Here is a 16,484-nt window from a genome sequence, read left to right on the forward strand (position 1 = left end):
ATGGGCCCTGCTTTTCTTCTCCAACAGTGAACGATAATGGGCTCGGTTGCTGAGAGCTGACTCTGCCCCAGAGTGCAGGCTGCTCTGGCTAATGATGACCTACCCGGGAGCTTTATGGGCAGCAGGAGACAACCTTATCAGCAGTGATTAACAGACAGACAGGCCGTGTGACATGAAGCTAAGGGATGTCAATGCTGACTGTTCAAAGGTAGGTCAGTTCTTGTTTTCTGCCCTGCTTCACAAGTTGTTGAATGAACAGGCATTCTACTTACATGTAATCTCCTGCAGCAGTGGCCTAACCATTTTAAGGCACCTTAGTAGGGAACAGAGCTTAGTCTGAGCAAACTGTTAGCGAGCATGCTATCTTAGGGCATGCATTCATGGAGAATCTGAAAATGGGTGTGCTGATCCTAGATCAGTCATTCGGCACAGGTACTTTGACTTAAGGCCAAAGTACCTAAACTGCTCCAAAAACAGTTCTCTCACTTTGAGGTGCATTAACAGGACAGTCACAGTAAAATAAGCATGAAAAGGGGATGGAAAATGACATTTATTTGTGCTCTAAACCAACAAGTATCCAAACCACTAATCATGCTGACCACAGTTGGAAGCCCATTAGAGCTGCCTGTAGGGAGAAGGTTTCCAGGAGTTCAGTGAGGATAAAATCCAAATAGTGCATGAGATTTCTTGAAACATCTACAGTCACACCCTTTGTAATACTATGCTTTTATAATGGCTTTGTGCATTCAATAAGTGGACACTGGTTTAAAGCCTCTGAGTAATTTTGAATGTGGGCAGTTTTCCTTAGATTTTTCCTTAAATTTCGGCTTACAGTCAAAATTGCCAAAAGCATGGCTAAGTTGTATTAAGAGATCACTGAGGCGAGACAGAGGGAATCAGTGCATCATAATGCAATAAAAGAACGGCACGTTACTTAAATGCGCATAGAGCTCTTGAATAACAAATAAATATTAAAACCTAAATAAGTAAATAGATAATCAAACAAAAATAAATAAAAGCATAAGTGAACAAAATCGTCTGCAGAGAGTTACCAAACAAAGCCATTTCCTCGGCTTTGTTTCTAGCTCTGAACTGATGACACACCCATCACTGCTTCCACGCACCCCACAGCAGCTGCCACCTCGAGAGCAAGCGCGTTCACGACGCCTGGAGAGGCCAATGCGCTGCGGAGCCGCGCGCCTGGACCTCGCGGGAGCAAGGTTCACCCCCAGCCACCGGTACAGATAAGATGTGGCAATGTGTCAAGCCAGCTACCCCAAACTCGGAGAGAACTCGCCTGGTGTGTCAAACTTGGGTTTCTGGAGCCGGCCCCGTTTCTGTGCTGGTGGGGGGAAAAAAACCCAAAAACAACACAAAACAAAACAAAACAAACAAAAAAACAACCACCACCACCACCCTGCTCGCGAGGTCAGTCGGAGCGCGTGCAAAGGGTACGGCATGTCACTCCCGGTCACCATGAATTATGCACGATACTAACTAACACCACTCCTCCTCTGTCTCTAACGGAAGACCTAACGCCTCGCCGGTGTGAGCATGGATTACACGCATCACTGAGCCATCGGTGGAGCTGCACCACAAACTACCATCATGGTGTACATTCTCTCTCTCTGATACAACAAGAAACGTGTTCAAGAGCGCGGTATTTTTCCAACGTGCTGTTTTGTATAATCTAAATTTTACAGCAGCACTGGGCTAAAATCCCACCTCATTCACCGTCTGTTAGCAGATGAGTGTGGGCAGATTCAGTAAGACGTTCCTGTAATTTTACCCGCCAGCTATTATAAGTACGGGTGCAAAGCTGCTGAGGACGAGTTTCCATGTGTGCACCACAACAAAGTTCCTTCTCTTATTATAAGAAGAGCATGGCTGAAGATTCACGCCACTGTGAATCACAAATGAGATATTTTGGAGATTCAGGAAAAGAAGCGTATTCCACCAGCTCCGAGATGCGCAATTTAGCTGGCAGGAGATGAGCCAAGTTCGCATGTTTTTACGCTGGTGTCAGTCACTTCTTGACACTGCTCCCTATGCACGCATGGAGCCAAACAAACCAAACCCGACTCCCGAAGCAGTTTAGTAGCTTTGCGAACCTTGCATGCGTCTTGTCTAGGTAGAAAATGTTCCGACTGTGTTGGAACTAAAGGAAACTAGTTACCGGCGTTGTTATACCTAACGTGTTTTTATAGTTAAACTGGAAATTGTACCATACGATAACTGCACTCAAGTTAAATACTTCGAAATCTCAATTTAAATACTTAGAAATTAGGCTGTATACGGATATAAAAAGGTAGCAAGGATACTGTTGTAAAATCTCAACCATTATAGCTTCCAACCAGATTAAAAATACATGAAAGCATTGAACACTTCGTAGTTTGGTTTTTGTTTTATTTTTTAAACAGCCGCTCACTTCTCCTGTATCTAGCAACGTTGTTATGCACCGACAGTGGATAACTTACATTTTCTTCAAAAAGCAGCTGTCCAGATCCAGGGTGCTCTACTGTCCAACGAGACGTGTTTGTCCCCTTTAATCCTGTTGAATGTGATACACTTGTCCGTCTAGAGAACAGCCATCTTGTACTAAAGGGCTGGTGAATGAATGTGGCTCCTCAGGTCTCCGCCTACCTACAGCACTGTGCGAGTGTGTCGTTGGGCACAAACGCATCCAAACAGCTACTATCCACATCACATCCAAGCTGTTAAACTGGGGAAACCTGTGAATAACCTCTCACCCAACCGAAAACGTGTTCGCATCGTAGTTATTCTAATCCTCCGGTTTGATCAATTACTGTCAAAAACATAAGACACACAGTCGACCATGAAAACACTTGGACAAAAATGTGACCACACCCATTGGAACGGTGGTTTCAAATCATTTGAATGAGGCCAAATCAGTGTCGAGAAAACATGTAAAGAGATTTTAGATCTACACCCCCCAAAAACAAACAAACAACAAAAGAGAAAAGCAAACAAACTGAGCGCAGTCAGATGAATATTGGGAAGGCAAACATGGTTTATTTTCCATGTGACATGATCCTGATAGTGGAAAAATAATAAAATAACAATAAAATAAAGTACAGAAACCATATGAAACTTTTTGGCTTTGAACAATGTCAAAGCACTTAGTAGAGCTTGTACTGCATCCTGAAAAGAAACACACATTCCATTCCAACAGACTAGAGATGACTTTAAAAAACAAAAATACACAATCAATGACATATTCAAAGAAAGACTGTTCTTCAGTCAGTATCTTAATCTTAATATAAAGTGACCATGATTCCATATGGCTGGAGACATATGGAAGAGTAAAGGTTAGATTTTCCCACTTAACCCTATTAATATGGATACAACACTGCATTTTTAGTAAAATCATCAGTGACTGGATCTCAATTACTGGCTATTGGTTTTACACAAGTGTTAAATTGGGCCTTTGGTTTTCACACAATGGGGGTAAATATAACAAAAGTGAAATGTGTGAGTTTTTAGGCTCTATTTCTTAGTGTGCAGGTATATTTTTGTATATTTGTGGAGGCACTATGTACTCGATGTGGGTAAGTAAAAATCAGCCTTGGTGCTGCAGTGATTTGCAGCATCACTGCCCTCCTCAACACCGTCCTGTGTGTTACGCTTTCTAAAGGCTGAGCAGGGAGAGGGTGAAGCAGCCTGTCAACAGTAAACAACTAACTATAATGGAGCAAAATGAGCTTCATTCTGGAGACCGAAGTGTTAGAGGTACAGACGGCACGCATCACATTTAAACGAGACACAGAAAAGACACCCGGCAGACCCGTTAGTAAATGATGGAGATGAAAGACACCGAAAACATACAGTAGCTTGTTAACACATTCATAAAAACAGTCATAAAACACTTTGAATTATGACTCACTGAGAATTATAACTAGAACTGAATTACAATAGAAGAGTAAGGCTGTTCTATGTTTCTGATTTTAATGACATGGACCTCAACAAAGCTCTGGAAATCTGTTGTTGTCCGATCAACAAAATCTGTTAGCGCTCCTTTCAACAAATAGTCATTGGACATTTATACTAAACAAGTTTTAAATACATTTACAATTGAATTTAACAAATGGACACATCGAGGGGGTCCTATAAAGACAAATACAAAATTATAAAACATACTGTAAAAAAAACCACAACAACAACAACAACAACTTTACATGACATATACTCCAAAAACACAGAGACAGCTGCCCCTCCCCCACCTGCCGTTGTACAAGAGAGAGGGAAAAACCTTCAGATGCAAATAGACTGACAATGTAATGGTCTTTATTAACCAAAAATAGATTCTTTACACGGTATAGCAATATGTGGCAGAGACGCTGGCGCTGGGTGCTGTACTCAGTGGAACGCTTAGAGTGAAGTCTGACAGAAGTCGGGGTTCTGAAGAGCACACGGCACGCAGTTGTCCTGCGCGCCACTCCGTCAGTGTGTCTGTTTTAGCACTGAGCCACTTCATTTCTGTCCAAAGTGCAAAAAACTGGGAGAGACGAAAAGCTCTCCATACCTTTACATTGTATTTCTCTATGTTAAAAATAATTTTCTTTCATGACGAAATAAATCACTCTTTCAATTTCTTTAGTGCAAAACCGTGAACCCTGTCATATACAGCCTGTATAAACAAAGCGAGTGTGTACGTTTCAGACATACCACGTGTGCGTCACACAACAATTTGGCACTTTGGACATGTGAAAGCAGGTTTGCATTGATGTGCTGGTTACCTAGTCAGAACAGTTTATCTTGCTCAGACAAAATTTTTTGTTTCTTTCCCTTTGGTGTTTTGGGCAGTTAGACCACAATTATAAGAAAAATCAGCTCTGCTATGAAAAGGTAATTAACAAAATAAAATCGAACAAATTCTTAAACCTTTCCGATTTAGATTTGTTTACTTGCCTGCTGTGCACAAGGTGTAAAGCCACAATCATGGACTGCTGTAAATAGGGTAGAGTGGACCCTGACACACTGAAGGACACACTTGAAGGGGGATGCACTCCCCCTCACATCCATGCACTCTGACACACATCTCTAGAAGATCTAAGTAAACACACATTGGATTTATTTGTGCTGATAGTAAATAACACCAAAACTACTACAATGGCTCCTAACCAGGCAGGATACATGTATTTGATGGAAAAACTGAAAGAGACCTAAAAGTATAATGGCCTGATGTAACTTTTCTACAAGACTTTCTAATTCCGTAATTGTGGCTTCAAACTACCTTGGTGATTAGCACAAAAAAGCCTTTAGCAGATGCAAAAACCAAGCAACAATAACCAAAAAAACAATTCACATAATATAACTAACAATTTAATTTTAATTGCAAAATGGTCTTGCACTATTATATATTTAAAGACTTGGAAATTTTGAAAATACTAATCAGTTGGGCACTCTGGATTTAGTGTTCTTTAAATTCACTAGATGACCCCAGATAAGATCACGTTACAGACACTTCTTGGACAGGGGAGAGAGTATCAACATTATCCCTCTATATCAACAACCTCAAGAAAAACAACATTAATAAAGACATCCAAGACCTTCTGTCCCCACACCCAATACTAAAAATATCCAAGAATCACTTGTCATGAACACTGGAGTGCAGCGTAACACCAGGACATGAAATCCACCTCGCCTCAAGGTATTTTCTGGTCACAAGATTCCCAGACACTACACATTCCCACTGCATGTTATATGTGCAAGGCCCTGATGGTCAAAAATAACAATTAATAAAACGCATTTGGACTGAAAAGGAGAAGCTTCCTTAGCACTTTCATGAGGGCCCAAAGCACAGGACAACCTTTGCTCGCACCAACTGCTAACGAATAGCAGATCAAGCTTCTGCAGCCGAATATCCAAGTACTGAGGATCTCCCTGCACTGGGTCAGGCTATAACCAAAGCAAAGCCCTGTACCATAAAAAAAGCAACGTGAGTAAACCACAGGGCAGTGGCCTTTCCTTTCAGTGTGGAGTAGTGTACAGTAGAAATCCTGACCCACATACAGTGCGCTTGTACTGCAAAAGACCTGCGTTAGTAACCACCATGCTGCAAGATCACATGGTACAGTGCGCTTCCTGTGAGGTCAACTGATAATGACTGCAGCGGCAGAGTCACTGGAAGCTGTGTCCTCCGAGTCCTGAGGAAATGGTGAAACGCAGCAGAAGCCCCACATGGAAGGTCAACAGACGAGAGAAGACGGTCCCCCAAGACGGCAGCGGATATGAATCGATTAGACAGACGGAAAGAAAAGAAAGCACAACGATCAAACAGAAAGGCTATAGACAGGAACCTAAGGCTGTTCAGAGATTGGCATCACACAATGTTCCATTCTGTGATCGAAACCCCAGTAGCTCCTTTGAGAAGAGACTCATCGCACGGAGGGTGCATTGTTTGGACAGACGATGGCAAAAACCCTCTAAGTACTGTGAGAGCTGACCTTTGTGCGGCAGCCGCTTGGTGAGCGTTACGTAGTAGATAGAGGGTTTTTAAGGCAACTTCAGATTCGCTTGTACTCGTTAAGTTACGTCTCTTCCCACTTCCTCCCATTAGCGGATCAATTGACCGATGAATGGCGCAAACCGGTTGAGACGTGTCGGGGAGGGTTCTTTTGTTTTGTTTTTTTTTCCCTCATTTGCGGACTAAGGTGCACTCAGCCCCGGCACGGACGCCTGAGGGTCGCTGACCTCGCTCGCCTGCAGTCGTTGGTTCGGTAATATCCCTGTCTGGCTGGGTTTGGAGGAGAGTGTGTCCACCCTGGACTCCATGTGCGAGTTCTCCACAGTGGGGCGAAAGGGGGGGTGGTGTTGGTGAGGGGTGGGGGGTTGAGGGTGAGGCGTCGAGGCCCTCACGTGGTTTTCTGTTTCTGGATGCGGCTTGTGTCCGTGCTGGAGGGGATGGCGGCCCCGTCCGTCGCATGGCTCCCGCTCTCCTGGAGCTTCTCCCGGGAGGACCTGCGCTTGACGGGGAGGGCGATGACCAGCAGGACGCAAGTCACGTGTAAGCAGTAGTAACATGATCTGAGAGGTAGAGGGAGCGAGAAATAGGAGAAAAGGTCCGAGAGACAGACAAAGAGAAAAGAGACAGAAAGAAAGAATGAGCAAGAAAGATCTATTCAGGCGTTATGCGCATTTCAGATGGTTCACACATAACTGGGTAAAAGCACTGTTAAATATGACACCAGTGAAATATGGTTCAGCTTTTTAAACTCTTAATAAAAAAAACTGGTTGTTTATTGGCATTAATTTCTGAGATGCTCACATTTACTAACCCTACAAATGAGTGTCATAAATTTCTTTTATCTTGCCAGGGGCCATAAACTCAGCAGTCACTCCTCTGCTCTCTACAAGCAATGGCCCGAAAGCCGTCTGATCACTGGAGTGTGGCTGTGGAGGACAGAGCCCTTCCTGAAGCATCTCCCTGTGGGAGTACATAACTCCTCTACCCGCTCCTGACTCCTCTTAATGGTCCATTCCTCTGAATGGACGTACAAGAGGAGTGCACAGGATTGGCTCGGTGTTGGCTGAAGTGGGTGCGTCTTTGACAAAGTCCTCACCGGTAGAACTTCAGCGACGGTGCCACTGCCAGCACCACGAACGGAACCACCGTGTAGCATATAGCGAGCTGCGTGCTGGCCCACGTGATCACGTCGTAGAAGAGCTTGAGCCCGAAGGAGCCCAGGAAGTGCTGCCTGACGTTGTGCCTCACCTGCAGCCAAGCAGCCAATCAGACAGAGACCAAACCTCCCCCCCGGCACTACGGCTTGTCTGCCTTCTCACCACTGGAGTGTAAACGCGCAGTCTCATGGCCTCTTGGAGCGAGGCCTTGCACTTACCCCCGTGCCTCTATCGCCTTGTCTTGATCCACTTTGGTCTTTGTGTGCTAGTTACCGTTAGTTTGTTTGCAGCAGTAGTTTGCACTGAGCAAAGAAACACGGGGCAAATCAAGGCAAACAAAAGGCTCTCAGATAAAGGATGGAAGGATGGAAGGTAAACACAGAAAACCCAGACTAGTTAGCCTAGTGCTTTCTCCGAGTTAGTTTTTGTTCTGTTAATAAATCTCCCTCTTTAACAGTGTCCCGTCTCTCTGTCTGGTTGCTGTTTACAAATAATCAATGTAGGCGTGTTGCTAAGATCCCAAACTAAATTCCCGTCAGCGCATGTGCCTAGTAGTCCAAAAAATGAGCTTAGAATAATTTTTTAACAGAAGTTCAGAAATGCTTCTGGAAGAAAAATCGGAATCTAAGCACTTTGGAGACACAGTGACACGGGGGGGTGCCGAGAACAGGGCTAACAGAGTGGATGGAGTGCAGACCTTAATGCAGCACTACGACACCTGCGGTGCTTCACTGCTCTGAGCACGGAAAACCTGCTGCTTCCTACTGGCCCACGTCTCCTACCCATCCACCAGAACTAAACAGTTTGACTCCAAGTCCTCCTCAGAGCGTTTGTTGGTTTATTTGTCCCATGAAACCACAGTCCCAAAGCAACAACAACAACAACAACAAAGCATTAATTAAAAAATAAATAAATAAAATTATATATATATATATATATATATATATATATATATATATATATATATATATATATATATATATATATATATATATGCTTAAAAGTGGATCATGCATCATTCCCCCACTGCTCTGCTAGTCAGCTGTACTTACTGCCCGAGCTGCCAGCGTTGTGGCGATGCCCATGATGAAGGTGAAGTAGTATCCTGGGTACACGCCGTGCCACAAGGCAGAGAGCAGGAAGGTGGCTGCTGTCGGGTGGTACGGACAGCGTTCATAGCACACCCTACAGACCACACACACACACACACACACACACACACACACACACACGCATACACACACACATACATACACGCACACGCACACACGCGCACACACGCGCACACACGCACGCACGCACACACGCACGCACACACGCACGCACACACGCACGCACACACACACGCACACACGCACGCACATACATACACACACACACACACACACATATACACGCACGCACACACACGCACGCACACACACGCGCACACACACGCGCACACACACACGCACACACACACGCACACACACACGCACACACGCACGCACACACACACACACACGCGCACATGCATAGGGATTCAACACATGCAGAGGGGCAGGGAATCAGACAGGTCAAAGGTCAGCCCTCTGTCAATGCATGTACCTTTTCAACCAAAGTGCCGTCTGGATGTTCCAGTTGTCAAGGAATGTCTTGAAGCTGCTTGCAAACTGGGTTTAATGGGAAGAAAAAAAACTGCTTCAGCGTCTGGGCTTCGAGAACAGATTGGAAAGAACCCCTGTCTGCTTCCTCATACCTCAATGTCCAGAATTCTCACGTTGGATATCTTGTCCCATTTGGGAGAACCATCTTTGTTGTAGCCATTGAAGCCAAAGCCAGCTGCATTATTGATGGCATCAGCTAAGCAGCACATGAAATGAATACATAAATTACATCTCCTTACTGAAAGCACTACATTCATTCATAATCTATAATACTTGGCGCTCCCTCCCCTTTTCAAGTGTGGTTTTGTAGCAGACATGTGGGCGTAAACACTTCCCTCTTGGGACACAAGGGGGCAGCACAGCACCAGTACAACAAAAACACGCCGCACATGGCAGACTATTTCTACAAGCGGCCGTCACCCCTGGTGCCGGGGCCGCCGCCTCACTCACCCAGCGTCCACACGAAGTAGTACTTGGGCCGCAGGGTGACCATGGCCAGGTAGAGGTAGAGCATACGCAGGTAGAAGGGCTGCGAGGTGATGGTGGGGTCCTCGATGACGCGTTCCACCGGGTACACCCTGTGCAAGGTCAGGTAAATGAGCAGCGAGAGGACGCACGAGCCCAGCTTCAGGATCACGTCTCTCTGGGACGGGGGAGAGGACGCAGTTAGCCAGTCAGTTCGCAAACCACACAGAAACCTCCACAGCGCATCAACTCCAGCGTGTTGAAACCCTCATTCATTCAAAGCACGCTTGAAAGACCCTTGAAAGATGTTTGTGTCCAACACAGTCGTGCCTTGATAAAATATAATCGAGACTATCTAGTTCCAGAACTAATAACGTCTTAGTTCTTGCATGTTATAGTCTGGCCAGGTCTACATGTTTTTACGTCCCCACATGAAAGAAATATTTGTAATGTATGTCCTAAACCAAACTCCAGACCAGGACGACTCCTTGTCTAGCCACGTCCCCCGCCCGTGAGAGGTCAAAGTGCTGGAGTGCTCAGTCTCGGAGCCCTCGCCACCTGCACACACACTGCGCCTGCGCCGATTACTGGCTCCAGAAACGCTCCAGCCACCACACACCCAGCGCTGCCAACCGCAGCACCTGACCTTCCATCTTCACATGTGGACCTGTTGCTCCTCCATAGGCGGGAGAACAGACCGAAAAGCATTTCAAGTTCCCAACAGGCCTGTATAATGCATCACTTGCGACTCATCCTTGCCAATATGACCTCTGCAATACTTGTAGCACAGAGAAAGAAATAGCAGCTTTTCTTTACTGTTTACCGTCTATATTTATTTACTTGTTTACTTTTTGCTGTGAGCACTATATCCCATCTGGGACATTCCAGGCGAGTGCTCGCGGGTGTTTAGATGAACCACGGCACTCATTTGATCCAGAAAATGTATCATTTGGATCAAATTAAACCAGAACAGTATTTAAAGGTTCATCAAAGCTTCGACTGTAACTCGAGCCATACTGCAATGGCAGAATGCAATAAAATATATTTGTCCATATTGTTCAGGTCCAGTCTCGGGCTCCTAAGCTGTTGTAGGCCACGTCACTAGTTTGAAGCCAAACGAGCTGAGATGCTAATGGATAAAATAGTTATCACTGCATGCCAAACCGCTTTCTCATTCAAACCTGGGCCTTTATGCCAAAGCCCGGCCCATGGCTGCTCCCGTCCTGAAAACTCTTCGACTACAGGAGTTTCCGAGCTTTTTTACTGACCTGTATAAATCCCTAACACTTTCGAATTAGGTCCCGCCCTCACAAAAGGCCCACGGTGGTGTCAGCCAAACGGAGTCAAACGGACAGGAAGGGAGAAAGTGCAGACCACATTCATCATTACGGCGGAGTGCAGGGCTAACTCCCTCTGTTCATGGGTGTCGCACTGAGATCCCCTCTCGAAGGCTTGTACGCCTAAAGGTTCCTAAAGGCTCGTTTCCAAACCCCAACTGTTACCTACAGGTACAGACAGCAGAGTAGCACTGGAAACAGGAGTCCAGAGGCAATTATTGACAGCCAGACAGAACAAGATTTTCCTGATTTGATGCACGTGTTCACCGCCACGCAGCGCCACTGCTCACTTTCATGTCTGTTCTAGCAATCTTTGCAAACTTATCTTTCGCCAGGGAGAACAAATCCAGCTACTAACATACTTCTAGGAAAGCAACGACATTCCAGTATAGGCACAACTTTAACCTCTTTAGCGCTGTGGATCGAATGCAGATTCATATTCCACAGTTTCGGCAACACATTTTCTGGGCCAGCAGGGGGAGCCAGAGGGCCACGCAGGGGCCCACTACCTTGGGAGAGGGGTCACTCTGCTTGCATTTGCCGTTCTCCTTGCCGTTGGTCTCCGGGAGGCTGCGCTGGTAGGCGGTGCCCTCGATGAAAGCAATGAAGTCGTTGTAGGAGCACGTGGGCCCAGCCAGGATGCTCATGAAGTTGCAGTTGTAGCTCAGGTACTCCAGCAGACTGGGCATCTTCCTGCATCGCGTGAGCAGACAGATGGCTGATGTCGTTAAATGCAACACAGCTTGCAAACATGCACGGGAAGGCATGCTTTTTACAGTGACTTCCTCCACCACAGGACCTCACCCAGGGAGACAGTAAAAGACGGATTAGACGTGTCAGGTTGTCGCTGCACTACTGAGCATCTGAGCAGGTATGTTGGGCGTTAGTGTTAGCCTTTCGGTCCAGAGGTGTTTTGCCTAAGGCAAACGTGCCAGGCTGGGTATGGAAAACACTGGCTGAGAACTCATTCTTCTGGCCAGGAACACAAGGTCACAACTCCTCGTGGTCATTGCGCTTATTTAGGTGAGCTTCTGATGTTAGGCGCAATATAAAAAAGTGCTGATCTTTTTACTAGCGGGGGATGGGGGACCTTCTGAGCTGGTATCAGGACTCCCACCGGGGCATAATGAAGGCAGATTAATGTGACGGGGTGAGGAAGAGTTAGGTAGCGTGTAAGTATGCCATCGCCTCACAAACATACCTTTCGCACATACCTTACAGCGAGATACTTTTGACTGGGCTTCAGATGCTCTTCCTTCTTGGTTAGACCTGAGGAGACACGCACATGCACGCACACACGTCACTGACTAGCCTACATTGCGGAGAATCATTCAGCTTCTAGTGTAGCAGATGCAGTCAATTAGGGTGAAGTGAGGTGATCTTTCTCTCTCTCTCTCACACACACACAAACACAAACACACGTATACACTCCCCACTCCTTCCAACTCATTCCCCCAGTGATTTACATGATTACAATTCACACTTAAAAGGACTAATGCAATGACTATGTGTGAGAACTACAAATATACTAACTAGCACAGATAAGCGCTACCATCAAGAAGCCAACAGCACTAGCGTCACGAAGCCAAGCCCGTCTGCCATCTATCCCACACGCTCGGCCCGGTCGTATCAACCGGCCCCACAAACAGCAGGCAAGTTCAGTCAGCCTGTGACAAAAACGAAGGGAAATCGCGTGTGTGGCATTATTGGCTTTATTGGGTTGGCTTTATTGGATGGCTCCTATAACCATTCCCATTAGGAGGAGTCGCTAGTCCAGGAGTACATGGATGGTGGCACGCAGCTACACTGCACTCCTCAAAACTGCACTCCTGAAAGCCTAATCAGAGCTGTACCCACGGGGGAATAAACCAAGCACCACTTGTGCGTCCCCTCCCTGGAGTATGGAAGCCTGCTTAGCTGAGACAGAGTTGACACTAGCAGAAGACACTTCCAGAAGCTCAGTGCTCGCTTTGAATATCTGGCAATCATAATAACCCTTCATCCACTCCTCAATTCTCATTTGATTCTTAGCATCTCATGCTTAAGACTCTTTCTTCTGGTGATTGTAATCTTTGTTGACACCGCCAGGAACTGACACGACAGCCAAACTAACCCGCAAGACAGTGCATCTGAACGGACTAATTTCATGGTGGCAGAATGCTGATGTGACTGCATCATGTGTTAGAGGCTCTGGCATTGTTCTTGGGCCCAACTTTCTGTCCTGAGAAGCACAGACTCTAAGGACATGGGAAAGAAAGGCTCTGCTAAAATGCTGCATTCACCAAGCACATATCTGATGGTCCCATTTCCTTTAACTCCAGTCTAAAGTGTGCCACCATCCCTGGGGGAAGGGAAAATGACATCTCAGGGCCAGAATTCCAACTATTTACAGTAAGCTCTTTAAATACTTCAGGATTTACAACAGAGCACATTTTTAGGTACCCACGTGATTCTAAAATTACAACAATGAACAAAAGCCTGGAGTTTTATTCTCTACTACTAAAAGCCTTTTAAACCAACCAGAGTTAATGGACTGGGTACCTTGACTGGAATGAAAGACCTAAGAAACAAAGGTGTATACTTTTTCATGTTCTTGCTAGTGCGTTTGGTAGCAGTCGGGGCTCTCCTTTCTGGCCAGTGTGGTGGGGGTTTAGTCATGGTTAAAATGAGCAAAGTCAATTCTCCTTCATCACAGCCACTGCACTGATGAGCAGACCAACCAGGCAATCTGCCAGGCCGCCTATGCCAGTACAGGACAGAACTCAGGTGCACTAATGTGCACACATAGACATGCCTCTGGTTCATCATACACCTGTTGGCAGCTAACCAAACAGCATACATGGAGGTTATATGATGACAAAGACCAGACAGATGATAACTTGTCAGAGGGCAAAGGTCATTCCCCAACAGACTAGGGTGTCACCGCCTGTCCAACTCCTGTGCACACAGGTTGATGAAGGCACTTGCATAAGCTCCCGCGCTAGCCTGGGCTAGCCTGATCTCAGCCCGACCAAATGAACCAGATCCCTCCAAGAGATTCTGGGATTCTTTCATGCTGTTCTTTGGGACAACAGAAATGACTCACCCCCTCCGCCTCTCCTGGGTGAGGCGGCCTATCTGGCCGCGCTGGGCTAAGAGCCCCACACAGACACAAGAGCACAGAGGCGACACAGAGACGGCAGTGAGACGGCACAGAGAGAGCACAGCAACAGTACAGAGATGCCACTGAGGCAGTATAGAGACGGAGTTGAGATGGCACGGGGACGGCGGCAAGCATCCGGGGGAGCGATGGGACCGTGCCCCGGGAAGCACCGTCTCCGCACCATGGACTCACAGTACTCCGAGAAACAATGGAGGAGTTCACTCCAGATCCGAGGTGCCAACAGTGCAATTTATCACAGCAGTACAAAAGGAACATTATTGGGAAAGATGCATCAGCATGCACCAGAGTGTGGGGCATCCACGGAGCATCACGTGCCCGTGCATATGATTCGCTCTAGCAAGGCCAGTTACTTTCTGCCTCACAGATCCATATAACATTTTTGCCTGCAGAGAAAGAGCAGGGGCCATCTGATAATGTGGACTGTGTCCTGCTGTGACGGTTCAAGAGAGAAGTTTGAAAGGAGGAAGGAGATTGAGTCAGACTGGACTGATGTAAAAGGGGAAAGGTTTGCCAGAAGCTTCACTCACCATCGTGGATCTCAAACGCTAGACTCGTGATCTTCTGTGTGATGACCATCATTGGCCTGGGGTAGGAGGGGAGGGGGGAAGGAAAAAGAGGAGGGTAAGAGAGGGAAGGATGGGGGAGAGAGAGGGAGAGAGAGAGAGAGAGAAAGAGAGACTGTGTGAGTATGAGTGCAGTTCATTCAGGGATAAACATACAGAGCCTGTTTTAGCTCATCTATCTTTATAATGCAGTTAAACACACTGAGAAAATCAAAATGCAGGATGTGGGATAAACCAAGAGATTAGGTTAACCTGAAGCTAATCTCAACCTAACCCAGGGGTCAGCACCAGCCCCTTCCCCTCCTGCCGCCTCGGGGTGATGAGTGCGTACGAGGTCAGAGGGCTGTGTTGAAGGAGAAGGCGAGGGCCCGAGGTGATGAGTGCGTACGAAGTCAGAGGGCTGTGTTGCCCGGGGAGGACAAGGCTAGCACTGCTGCATTGGCCCAAAGGTAAGAATCTTATCCTCTCCCTCTCTCCCTTTCACACTACCTCTTAACACACTACCTTTTTTCACACCTTAACACACCTTACCGAGAGTAGCTCGTCTCTGAGCTACTCTCGCTAGCTTTTGGCACGTTCCTAAAGGTGAAGCCAGGTTTGTGTCTTAGCTAGCAACGGGGGAAGGCTGAACATGTACAGGACACTTTACTGGAACGCAAGTCGAGGGTGGACAGAGACAGTTATTAGAGTGGGACTTTATCATGCGTATTACAAAGACAGAGGTTTTTCCTTTTTCCTAATGAAAACCTCTTTCAATAGACTTGACTCTCAGGGTTTCATATCTGCTGGTAAATGAGTCACGGCTGTCCTTACAGGAATTAGCGAGCTCATTTCGGTTCACCTTGGCTGTGGGCTTTAGCAAGCATAAATGCTATGCTCACAAGAAATGCAAGTCAACTTTGCTGTATTTGTGGAAATGCCACACCTCTTTAGCCCCACCCACAATCATTTGGACTCTGGCTAATTCCTCAGTAGTTGGGTTTATTATGAAACAACAGCAAAAACTGCACTCAGGACTGCAATGGAGCTGGAAAACAGCTCAGCTTCCCCGATTCTGGAAGTGACACCTGGCGCCCGCTGTGCCCTGAAAGGCAGTAAAGCACGCCAGCATGGGGTCACGCTGAGCCGATCCCAACACGCTCTCACACGGTGACATCTTCAGCTCATCTGTTCCCAGGACTGTGGCTTTTTAAAGCACTTATTTCCTGTAACCTAATATTTCTCACCAGTTTGATCTGTGCTCACTAATATAGCGAGATGCCAGCAAGCCACTGCCAAAGCAAAAGAGAAGTGGAAACAGCTGTGTTATAGGGCCAAGATGCGCCTCCTAGTCTTAGTTTTATATTTCAAAATGCTATAATACAAAACCAAACAAACAACAGTTGTGTTCCTTATGGAAGGCACTGTATATTGATCTAGGAGGATACTGCACGACATGGTCTGTTGCTCACTGACAAGATATAAGTGAACCCTTTCTACCACCCAGGCTGGACAATGATAAATGCAGAAGCTGCAGACCACACTGATGATGGACTGTTCCATAGCACTGAACCCACAACCTCAAAATTCGGAATACACAACAAAAACACCAGATTACAAGGACCGCTGCACTAATTCTGTGTTCTACAGCTTTAATCCTTTTGTCCTGTCCACCTTCCTTTCTAAA

At 46.4% G+C, this 16,484-nt stretch overlaps 2 protein-coding genes across 11 annotated transcripts in view; both read right to left on the reverse strand.

Annotated features, from left to right (window-relative positions):
• Positions 1 to 2,858, reverse strand: part of kidins220a (kinase D-interacting substrate 220a) — a 34,748-nt gene extending 31,890 nt beyond the window's left edge. For 2 of the 8 annotated variants that reach the window (XM_035533036.2, XM_081721638.1), the window contains exon 1: positions 2,478 to 2,853. The gene's annotated coding sequence lies outside the window, so the exon portion shown is untranslated. Of the gene's footprint in view, positions 1 to 2,477 lie in introns of all 8 variants that reach the window. The other 6 variants (XM_035533037.2, XM_035533033.2, XM_035533034.2 and 3 more) reach the window with 6 other exon arrangements.
• A 153-nt stretch (positions 2,859 to 3,011) lies between these two features.
• Positions 3,012 to 16,484, reverse strand: part of mboat2a (membrane bound O-acyltransferase domain containing 2a) — a 38,960-nt gene continuing 25,487 nt past the window's right edge. For all 3 annotated transcript variants that reach the window (XM_081721639.1, XM_035532791.2, XM_081721640.1), the window contains 9 exons: positions 14,783 to 14,838; positions 12,307 to 12,361; positions 11,602 to 11,785; positions 9,741 to 9,933; positions 9,383 to 9,486; positions 9,232 to 9,296; positions 8,697 to 8,829; positions 7,584 to 7,735; positions 3,012 to 7,047 (listed from right to left, as the gene is read on the reverse strand). In XM_081721639.1, coding sequence (XP_081577765.1) covers positions 6,876 to 7,047; positions 7,584 to 7,735; positions 8,697 to 8,829; positions 9,232 to 9,296; positions 9,383 to 9,486; positions 9,741 to 9,933; positions 11,602 to 11,785; positions 12,307 to 12,361; positions 14,783 to 14,838 — 1,114 coding nt within the window. In that variant the 3' untranslated portion in view covers positions 3,012 to 6,875. The remainder of the gene's footprint in view (positions 7,048 to 7,583; positions 7,736 to 8,696; positions 8,830 to 9,231; positions 9,297 to 9,382; positions 9,487 to 9,740; positions 9,934 to 11,601; positions 11,786 to 12,306; positions 12,362 to 14,782; positions 14,839 to 16,484) is intronic.

The sequence above is a fragment of the Electrophorus electricus genome, chromosome 10, assembly GCF_041902795.1.
Source record: "Electrophorus electricus isolate QZ-2024a chromosome 10, ASM4190279v1, whole genome shotgun sequence".
In the NCBI taxonomy this organism is placed as follows: Eukaryota; Metazoa; Chordata; class Actinopteri; order Gymnotiformes; family Gymnotidae; genus Electrophorus; species Electrophorus electricus.